We start from the raw sequence: 10,623 nt of genomic DNA, 5'->3' as shown, positions 1-10,623 counted from the left end.
ATTCTTTAATTTTTTCTTGTTTCTACATTAGAAAATATAATATATACTTTATTGATAATTACTTGAAAATATAATCTATAACTAAATACTTTAGATTAGTTTTTATACACCTATCTATTAATGTATAAAAATCATCAGTTAATTTTTGGACAAAATTTAATTTCTTCTCATTTTTTTTTCTTTTTCTTTTCATGAATGACTGTACTTTATCACTTTTCCTTCCAAGAATTCCGTAATTCACGCTCCTAAAATAGATCATATATGTTTAAAACATAATTTAATAATGAGTATAATTCTACTATAGATTTATCTATACTAGAGATGTATTTCTATAAAAATAACCAATGTAACTTACTTCAGCAATTTCATTATTATATCTCTCTTGACAACCATTAATAAAAGCCATAGTTTCTTCCTCTTTTATCTTAATCTCCGTTTGCAATTTGTCCTTTTTTAAGCATTTCTCTTTGAAACACTCTTGACTTTTATCTAATTTGGTTTTTAGTAGCTTTTTCTCACTAAGGATTATTAAATTTTAATATTTTATTACTAAAATATTTAATATTGAAAATAAAAAAAGTATAAAAAAAATTAATCTCAACAGTATTTTAATTTAAAAAATGTACTCTAAACTCTACATATGCCATACTACCTTAGTAATTGACTTTGTAGGTTACACAATGGAACCATTTCTTCTTCACGACACGTTTGTAATTTATTCTTTTCAGTATCAATTTGATTATTGTGCATTGCTATTTTAGTTTCTAATTCCTTCTCTGTTGTGTACAATGAATCAATTTCTTCTTTAATATTTTTTAATTCTGTTTTCTTGTTTCTATAATAGAAAATATTATAAATATAATATATTTTTATTAATTGCTTGAAAATATAATTTATATATAAATACTTCATTTTTTTATATGTATCTGCCAATATAGAAAACTCATCAATTATTTTTTGGACAAAATCTAATTTCTCGTTGATTTGCTTTATAGATTGTTTTTTATCCTGAATGGCTTCTTGCATTACATCACGTTCTTCTTCTTTTAATTTGCGTTGCTCTTCAATCTCATTTAAACGGGATCGATAATTTTCTGGTGAATGTACAACTGCCGATTGTACTTCGGTTATCTTTTTAGATATCTAAAAATTATAGTATGTTTTAAAAATTTATTAATATTGTTCTATGGTATTAAAAGTATTAATTGCTATGAAAACTGAAGTTTCAAGTAAGGATATTTACCTTTCCTGCTTCTATCTTAATAGAGGCAATTTGTTCTTTAGCCTTTTGATTTTCCTTTTCCATATCATTTTTTATTATTTCTAATTCCATCTCCTTCTTATTGAGTTTTTCAGTTTTTGACTGTATATGTTTTATATCAGCCTCTAGCTAAAACATAATTGAATTTATCATTATATGCTTAATAAGAAGTCAATTACAACCTAATATGTACTTTATACCTACCTTTTCTATGATGGACATTTGCTTTGCTTTGTGCATAACTGTATTATTAATTTTTTCTGAAATTTGAATCTTTTCATCTTTTAGGTCTTCTAATTGTTTAGATATCATTTGAATTTGCTCCATCTTATCATTAAATCCTGACTTTTTGTGCATCCAATACAATATAAAGTTAGAAATAAATTTCACTTGTTTTCTAAGTCGTTTTTGTCCTACAAAATTCATTTATAGTATCAGCAATATTGTATTATTTAGAATCAAATATAAAAAAATGATCATAGTACATCAATTTTGACAAAACATTTATATATATTAGTTTTTGTGACCCAAAAATTATAAAAATACAATAACAATCTCCACTCATATGCTCATTCTTTTATATTTGACTATTAATTGTTTAATTATAAAACATTGTAATTATTTTTTATGGTATTAATACAATGATTTTTGCTCTAAAAATTCCAAATTGAGTTATTTGTACCTGGACTAGTGATATCTGTGAGAGAAAAATCACTTAAAAATATCTTGTCGAATATCTTTGTCACAACTGCATGTATATTTATGAGATTTAGCAGTTCGGAATCTTCGTGATATGGCATAATGTTTAATTGTTCTTGACTTGGCTGCAAAATTTTGTTACAAATAAGACAGATACTTTAAAATAAAAATCAATGTCCTATTACTTCAAAAAATTATTTATACCTTATAGTAATAAGAGGTACATATATAACAAATTTGACAGTGACCTTACCTCAATTAAGTTAACATTGATATTAAAACGCGTCAAGAATGTTGTTAATAAGTTCATGATATATTCTTCTGTTGGATTCTTAAGATCTTCAATAGTTGATGGCAAATTGGCATCCAGTAATGTGCGGTGAATTTTATTGATGGGTAAATCCATTGCAATCGATCAAACGTTGCCTGCAAATCAATTGGTTTTAAGAAAAAAAAGAAGAGATAAAATAAATATATCCATATAGTAAGGAATACAACATTTTTTATGATATTGCAGCAACACTGTAACATTTTAACGACATTATAGATACATTGTAAAGTTGGCACATTTTTAGAATGTGTGCTATATGGGTAGGAATGGTATTAAATATCAACAGAACACCATCCGTTCTTTTTATCAATTTCGATAACTTATGTATTTAGAAATTGTCTTTAGTGTAAAATCTTTAAATACTTGTAAAAAGAGATGTAAAAATGCAATTTCTTACGTTATTTTCACTCTAAAAAGACGTAAAATCCTCTCTACTTTCCAGAGTGCCTGACACAATCGCGAGGTCTCGTTTTGTAACGTTCCGAAGTTATTTGAATCGTTTCGAATCTAGTGGCTTTGGCTTTAGATCTGTCGCATTGCTTGCACTTTTTGCACTCAGTGGCTGTGTTCCGTTTTTACTGGCAGTACTGAAAATTTATAGTTCACGTCACATATACTATACATTTTCAGTACTGGCAGTTAATATCGGAACACAACCAGTATCTTCATTGTCTCTCTCTCTCTCTCTGTCTCTCTTCTACGTCTAAATATAAGGCTTGTTTTCTGTTCCTGCACTAGACTGCACTAGAACGTTCCTTCTTGCTTTCGCTAACTTTGAAACATCTATCTATTTCATTTTAAGTGTCACTTATTTAGAGAGTTCAGGAACAGAAAACAAACAGATATATTTATCTCGTTTCAAGTGCAAACATCTTGGGGAATTTTAAGCAACAAACCTTTATGTAATTTTCCCTTAAAACAAGGGCTACGTTCCGTTTCACGTATGATGCGCATGATGTATCATTTCGTCCTTGTTTAACATTTAGGGAATTACAAGGATAAAATGATGTGCCACGTGCATTATGCGTGAAACGGAACGTAGCCAAGGAGAACCTTTCTGGTGTAAAGCCTTGTATACACGATGCTAGAAATCAATCCGAATTCTCGATCCAAGTTCTCGAATAGAAATAATTGTACTTTAATGCCTCTATATAGCGCTATAGTCGAGTTTGTGAGGTTAGCTCGAATTAGTTATTGAACTTTATATCTTTTTATACTTTATTGTGATAAAGATTATAAAAATTACAATTTTCGATGTCCAACGTTACATTAACCAACATTCATCAACTATTTATAAGGAAATTGTTGACTACTATAAATTGAATCTAGTAACTAGTACAAAAAAATAAGACTGGATGCATTTTTCTGTTCGAGGTTTCTATTCAAGAATTTCATCCGAGTTGCTTGTGTCCACTAGAGTCCTATATAAAGAGAGAAGCGACATCGAACCCTCACCACAACCTTCAGTATCCAATTGAGTCCTCCACCGCCATTTTGGGACCGCTTTAACGTCATCAAACACCATTCGTATCATTCTACAAACAGCTGTGGTCACAATATGGCTGCTCGCTTAGCCAATCAAGTATCAATCAGATTACCAATCAGAGCTTCGGGCTGTGTTCCGATATAACTGCTAGTACTGGCAGTGGTGAAAAATCCGTTCCGTTATTGGTACGCAGCGCACTGCGACAGCATCTAGTAACATCAATGACGTCATGAATGGTAGCCATATTGCCACTGTGACTACTGCAGCTTCCAAGGTGAGGCAGCTACAGTGCAATATGGCTACTATGCTGTTCCGAAATACGATGCTATAGCAGTGCTGGCAGTAATGCAGTAATATTGGAACAGTTGTGACAGTGTACTGTCATGACGTCACATTTACTGCACTGCCAGTAAAAACGGAACACAGCCTCGGACATCAATGTCGCTTCTCTCTTTAATATAGGACTCTAGTGTCCACGATTCGAGTTTTAGTAACTTTTTCTCGAGAGAACTTGGACCGATTTCTAGCATGGTGTATGTCCTTGGTGTATGTACAAGGCTTAAGTAAATTTTTTACTTTTGCTAGGGCCATTCAGGAACGTAACGTTTCACAAACTTAACGTCACTGCAGGCAGTGCCGCATGGCCGTCGTGACGTCATTATAGTTTGCGTTACAATAGTCGTGCCACGTACGTTTTTTGCATTTGAGTGTCTCGCAAAGCCGTATCATCGACAATTAATTTAATGTTTTTTAATTGCTCACCTCGAGTAACCTAAGGAAGCTCTCGGCAGGCAATGGGATCGTCTCACAGCGTGGAGATACCGGGAGGCGGTACAGAAGGTTACCATGTATTAAGGGTAAGGTGACCTGTCAAGAGTGACAATCCCAAGTATCGTCCGTTTTTAGAAAATTATTCGCACACAATGTTACAAGAAACGATAATAAAACCTACGGCAAAGCATACTCGAGCAACACTTGCGTATACGTAAAAATTCAAGTTTCTCCGCGTGACCCGATTTGTCATGCAAATTTAACATATTGACTATCCGGAAGTTCATCCATACATTATCATTTTTAATTTTATTATCTTACGCTGCAGAAGATATCCCAGATTTATTGATGATCCCAGCTAAGTTTTGATGATTTTCTGCGAGCAGAATATTCAAAATCAAAGTTTTCTTTGGTTAAAATATGAGAGGTATCATTTGTCATAAGTGTTAGGTTTCTTATACTTGTATATGTAATTTATTTTCTTTCTCTAATTCTAGAATTATAGACTTGTCAAAGTAAAGCCTATAGAATTATGTAATATTACATCTTATTTGAGCATTTATTATGAATGAATTGACAAGAAATTTAATAATAAAGAATGTAATATGATTCATATACCTTGCATTCTAATTATAGATAGATTTTACTTATTATTACTAATATAATTTGTTAATTGCTAATAATTCATCAAAATTGAAAAAACAAATTGAACTTCTATGTTAAATACCTACCAAAAATACATATATTTTGATATGCAAATGCGATACCAATAAATTATCCAATAATGATTTTACAGGTTCAGGAAGGATCTCCTGGACATCAAGCAGGACTTGAAGCATTCTTTGATTTTATTGTGGCAATTGGAAATACTCGTTTGGTATGTTTACTTATAATTCCTGCAATGATAGATATATATTTTATAATTACTATAATTATTATATTGTATCTCTATTTAAAAATGCTGTACATTTGCTTCTCTTAGGACCAAGATAATGATACATTGAAGGAACTTCTAAAAGTTGGTGTAAATAAAGAATTAATAATCACAGTTTATAGTAGTAAAACACAATCTGTAAGGCGAACAAAAATTGTTCCGAGTATGACATGGGGTGGACAGGGTTTATTGGGAGTCAGTATACGTTTTTGTTCATTTGAAGGTGCTAATGAAAACGTTTGGCATGTACTTGTGAGTATAAAGTTTATATAAAAATCTCAGATTAATTTTATATAACATGCTATAGTAAAAAATTATTGATATTTAAATTTACAGGAAGTACATCCATCATCTCCTGCTGAACTAGCTGGTTTACGACCTTTCACTGATTATATTATCGGAGCAGACTCCATTCTCCATGAAAGCGAGGATTTATTTACTTTAATAGAGGCGCATGCATCACGACCTCTCAAATTATATGTATATAATACTAAGGATGATTCCTGTAGAGAAGTGACTATTACACCTAATAATACTTGGGGTGGAGAAGGAAGGTATAGTTTTTCATAGAACAGATCCAATTGCTATCATTTTAGGAAGTGCACATGAATATTAAATTATTCCGTATTTGTTTAATAGCTTAGGATGTGGAATCGGATATGGATACTTACATAGAATACCTGTCAGAAACGTATTGGAGCAGAAACCTGCTAATTCATACACGGTAAAAAGTTGCATTATTTTAGTATCAATATTTGAATAATCTGATGAAAAAATTATATGTATTATAGATGGTAATTTTACAAATTCTTTGAAGACTGTTAGACTATATTTTTATTATTATATTATTAATGAATATTTTCATTTCAGAATATTCTTAAAACTGGAATACAAACTCAACCGGCAACAGCAATTACTACGGTTACCGTGACGGAAACCAATCCGACGATTAGTGTACCAATCAAATCATCCGGATTACCCGTTCCGCCGAATTATAATGCCCCGATGGATAACTCGAAAAATATAAAAAGCGAACCGGAAAACATACCTACTCAAAATATACCTGGACCAAGCGTTCAAGCGCAGCCAGCAAATCAAGTCAATTTCACTGGTGTTGTTGGTGGCTATACACCAGTCAGTTCAGTTCCTCACATGTTTCCAAGTCAACCTACCACCAGTTTCACACCCAGTAAGTGAACTAGATTTTTCTATAATTTCTAGTGTATTTATAATTGTTCAATTATAAATTTTTAAAAATTAAAAAAGAACTGTGAAGCTAATCTTTTTTTAATAAATAAAAGTATTAATTTGTAATAAATCTGTTGAATATTTTTTATACTTTTATTGAAAATTTTATTAAATATGAGTTAAAAGTTTTTATCTTTATAAAATTTTTTCAAAAAAGAAAATGATAGATTTTATAACATATACACTCTTAATATTTAATTATTGCTCATTTATTTACTTTATTGTTTAGGCACTTATCCAATAACTCCGAACATTCCTGGTATGCCAACTATTGCATCCCCACCGAATGTTACCAATTCTTATGAAGTTTCAATTACGCCGTCTGGACCGATTAATGCCCCAATACAGCAGAGAGAGCAGAATCCTGTCCATAGTACGACCACAATCAATGTCCCAGTATTGCAGAGAGAGCAGAATCCTATTCCCAATGCAAACATTACTACTGGATTTAATATGCCTCAGTCTCATGTTGTAACAACACCCATCTCACTGCCAGGAATGCCACCTATCACAGTCACCGCCTCTCTCCCACAAGACACCTCCTTCTTTCCCTCTGTTCTTCAACAGCAAAATCAATTACCACCTGGTATCAATACTACTACCGTTGCTCCAACGATGACATCACCGACGTCAACTCAGTAAAGAACGTTCACGTTCTTAAATATTAAAATGGAAGAGTATATAATTTTCACTTTAATAAAATATACTTTTAAGCATGCCGATTAAGTAAGATCGAATCTTTTATCTGTTCTAAACTGTTGGAACAGAGAGAACAAGCCAGTAAGACTAAGGATGGTATTTATAATTGTTTCTTGGTGAAAATTTATTATTTATATGTGCATATATACAAATATATATTTAATTTTTATATATATGCATATAAACTGTTTACCAAAGAAAAATTATAAATGCCTTCCTAAGTTTTATTTCTTTTAATAAATATCGCGAATGTGATGAGCGTAATAAATTTTTTTAATGTGTACTAATATGTACTAAAGAGAATAGTAATGTAATATGATATTGTACATAAATAAAATAATCGCAAAATCCTAATTATACTATATTGCATCACAAAAAATCATATTAATTTTCTATATATTATCTGTAATTTCAATTACAAATAATTAACAATTGATACATATGCTAATTAATGATAATATATACACTTTTTATATCCGGAGCATTTTATTTTAATTGAGGACTAAGACCTAAAGATTTTAAACTGAGTGTGATCTCTAAATTGAGAAGAGATTTTAATACACACAAAAACAGTTTATTACAAATTATCCTCAATTAATATAACAAGTACTAAGTAGACATAGACAGTAGGCAGTAACAACATTCGAAGTTCAATGATCTCAGCATCATCAGGACGTACTTGTTTAAATAATAATCTCCGTATCACCTAGCTCCTCGTCGGTCGGCAATATTATCTTCGACGGATCGATCAAATTGGCATCGATAAGAGGAAGTCCGTGTTCCTCTCTGTAACGGAGTTGTAGATATGCTTCTCGCTGCGCCCAGTCCTTGCCTCTGACATCAGGTAGGTATGCCATGACTGTGATCCCGAGCACCATGACTATGGTCACAGTGACGAACATCGTCTGATGCAAAGCATGACGATCTTCTGCCTCATCCTTGGAGCTGAAGCCGTAACTCACCCACTTCCTCTTGACGGGCTTTGTCTCCTCCTTGGCGCCATCGTACAAGCTCGGTGTCGTTGCTATCCTGCGACATATCGTCTCCTTGGGTGACATCAGAGCTAACCCCCGGCGTAGACCTTGCACGCAGTTCATGCGGAATAACGCCGCCATCGTCAGGAAATATGCTTGTATTCTCCCACTGTGTGCGATAGCTGTCACGAAGATTCCGTGCAAGTTCCAATGCCGATCACGTTGTGTGAATCGGTGTTGAACACTGCGGTGTTGAATCCGGAGAGAAATTAGATAATATTTCTTCAAATGTATTCGCACTCCCTGTATATGCGAGTATACATATATAGGTTTAACTGCATATTGGGTTAGACTAGGTTTCCACTAGCCAATTGTAATGCGGATATTGTAATGCAACGGACCAATCAAAGAAGAGAATATATGGTTTTTTTCTTCTTTGATTGGTCCGTTGCGGCATCGTAACATCGTATTGTAGACCCCACATAACATACGCGTTGAGCCTCATCTAATTAACTCTGATATTAAGCACCTCGTATATACGTATCGATTAGCGAAGAAATATTTTATTGGATTCCAAAATGTCACGGAATAAATAATTGTAATATTTTATTAAGGAAATAAAAATAAAATAAGAAAATGTTATACCTTTTGGAAAATAAGCATTTGAAGACAAATTAACAATTCTTTATAATTTTGATTAACTTAATTAATCAGCGACTAATTTCACAAATAGTATTATTTTACTATTTTATTAACATATTTTGTTAAGAAAGAACTGATTTCACTGGAAGCGAATTGTTTGACCACATTGCGATTGATTCATATTTATAGTGATCATGATCGAAATTTAAAGTTTTTTCTGATTGAAACTTAACCAATTAAAAAATTTTGTATAAAGTTTGTCAATTGATGATGTGAATATTGAGTCCCATATTCATATCTCACCAACTCTGACTTGAAAAAAAATCAGTCCATTAATTTATTAATTTTGTCATCTAACTGCAAAACTGTCTAACTGCAAAACATAATTTATAAATATATATCGTAATAAATATTTAATTATTTTAATTAAAAAATTAATTATTAGTTTATAATAAGGTACATAAATTATAACATTTACATAAATTATAATTGGCATGAAATCAGTAAGAAAGATAAAATAATAAAATCAGTTTTAAATTTTTGCAGTTAGCAATTTATAAGCTATCGGTTCTGTCCAACTACAAAACTTAAAACTAATCATCTTTAATTTTTTAATTATTTCGATTAAAAAATTAATTATTAATTTAACGTATCATTTTTTATATAAATAAATTATGATTTGTAGAAAATGGGCAAAAAAGAAACAAAATACGATTAATTTATGTTTTGCAGTATGGCGCTATAAGAAAAACGCTTTTCTTGATTTTAATCGACCAACACGACTTCGCGATCATATCCAACACGACAAATGTTGGAACAAACGCTCAACACTTCACTTCATTGTCGACACTCCACGGCATTCTCGAAACACTCGCTCACATCAAAAGCTTAAACGGGACGACGAGGATGCGAGTTGAAATGCGCTGCGACACGTCCAGACACGTCGCGACCTTCTGTCGTTCTGCCTAACCGATTGACTGCGCCCCTCCCACTCAGCCACTACGTGCGCCGCGCCTGCGCGCCGCTACCGCCACTGCTACGCAGTGCCAGCAGTCGGTCGGTTAGGGAGCACGGCTGAAGGTCGCAGCGCATTTCTACTCGCATTTTCGTCGTCCCATACGAGTTTTTGACGCGAGCGAGAGTTTCGAGAATATGGAGAGTATAATCGAATTAATTGGAGTGTGTAGTTGAGAGTTTGTTTGGGACCGCTTACGAGTTCGGACGTGTTCGCTTGATCGTTACTTATATTTTTGTATCTGTCGATTGCATCACAATCGACCACCGGGACAACGCCGTTGTCCTTGTGTTTTGAATTCCTAAACTGATTTTGAAGGATGGTCGTATCGTTCCCGGTTCGTTGGCCTGGAAACGGGTACCAATAAACATTAAGAAGAAGAAGAAGTGTGTAGTGAGATCAGTCTATAGAATTATTAATTTTTTCTTTTAATATATACATATTTAATATACAAAAAAAAGATAAGAATCCTCGGAAATAAAGTTCATTAGATTTACGATGTAGATCATAAATTGTTCATCGAGTCAGGCCATCTAATACAACGCGAGTTCGTGGTTAATCGA

The 10,623-nt window shown here is 32.5% G+C and overlaps 3 protein-coding genes across 6 annotated transcripts; 1 reads left to right on the top strand and 2 right to left on the bottom strand.

Moving 5' to 3' along the window:
- Positions 1–67: 67 nt before the first annotated feature.
- LOC105199029 (probable kinetochore protein nuf2) lies at positions 68–3,556 on the bottom strand. 3 transcript variants are annotated; one of them, XM_039451467.1, is made up of 10 exons: positions 3,188–3,447; positions 2,689–2,878; positions 2,214–2,386; positions 1,944–2,085; positions 1,466–1,674; positions 1,244–1,390; positions 908–1,143; positions 653–835; positions 356–518; positions 68–245 (listed from the first exon to the last, which is right to left on the bottom strand). In XM_039451467.1, exons 3-10 carry the CDS (start codon positions 2,364–2,366, stop codon positions 210–212), a joined length of 1,269 nt encoding a protein of 422 aa, XP_039307401.1. In that variant the 5' UTR covers positions 2,367–2,386; positions 2,689–2,878; positions 3,188–3,447; the 3' UTR covers positions 68–209. The 3 variants fall into 3 exon arrangements, with proteins under 3 accessions (XP_039307401.1, XP_039307404.1, XP_039307403.1); XM_039451470.1 differs by lacking the exons at positions 2,689–2,878; positions 3,188–3,447 and adding an exon at positions 3,538–3,556; XM_039451469.1 differs by lacking the exon at positions 2,689–2,878 and having other exon boundaries at positions 3,188–3,456.
- An 840-nt stretch (positions 3,557–4,396) lies between these two features.
- Positions 4,397–7,783, top strand: LOC105199192 (Golgi reassembly-stacking protein 2). Of its 2 annotated transcripts, none has more exons than XM_011166199.3 (7): positions 4,397–4,634; positions 5,345–5,425; positions 5,531–5,734; positions 5,819–6,036; positions 6,122–6,206; positions 6,353–6,671; positions 6,960–7,783. In XM_011166199.3, exons 1-7 carry the CDS (start codon positions 4,572–4,574, stop codon positions 7,370–7,372), a joined length of 1,383 nt encoding a protein of 460 aa, XP_011164501.1. In that variant the 5' UTR covers positions 4,397–4,571; the 3' UTR covers positions 7,373–7,783. The 2 variants fall into 2 exon arrangements, with proteins under 2 accessions (XP_011164501.1, XP_039307675.1); XM_039451741.1 differs by lacking the exon at positions 4,397–4,634 and adding an exon at positions 4,664–4,975.
- On the bottom strand, positions 7,775–8,736 carry LOC105199100 (NADH dehydrogenase [ubiquinone] 1 beta subcomplex subunit 11, mitochondrial). Its single transcript, XM_011166094.3, has one exon. It carries the CDS (start codon positions 8,542–8,544, stop codon positions 8,113–8,115), a length of 432 nt encoding a protein of 143 aa, XP_011164396.1. The 5' UTR covers positions 8,545–8,736; the 3' UTR covers positions 7,775–8,112.
- Positions 8,737–10,623: the final 1,887 nt, after the last annotated feature.

Source organism: Solenopsis invicta, chromosome 7, assembly GCF_016802725.1.
Source record: "Solenopsis invicta isolate M01_SB chromosome 7, UNIL_Sinv_3.0, whole genome shotgun sequence".
NCBI lineage: Eukaryota > Metazoa > Arthropoda > Insecta > Hymenoptera > Formicidae > Solenopsis > Solenopsis invicta.
The sequence above is the reverse complement of the archived record's forward strand: the minus strand, read 5'-3'. Positions and strand labels throughout refer to the sequence as shown.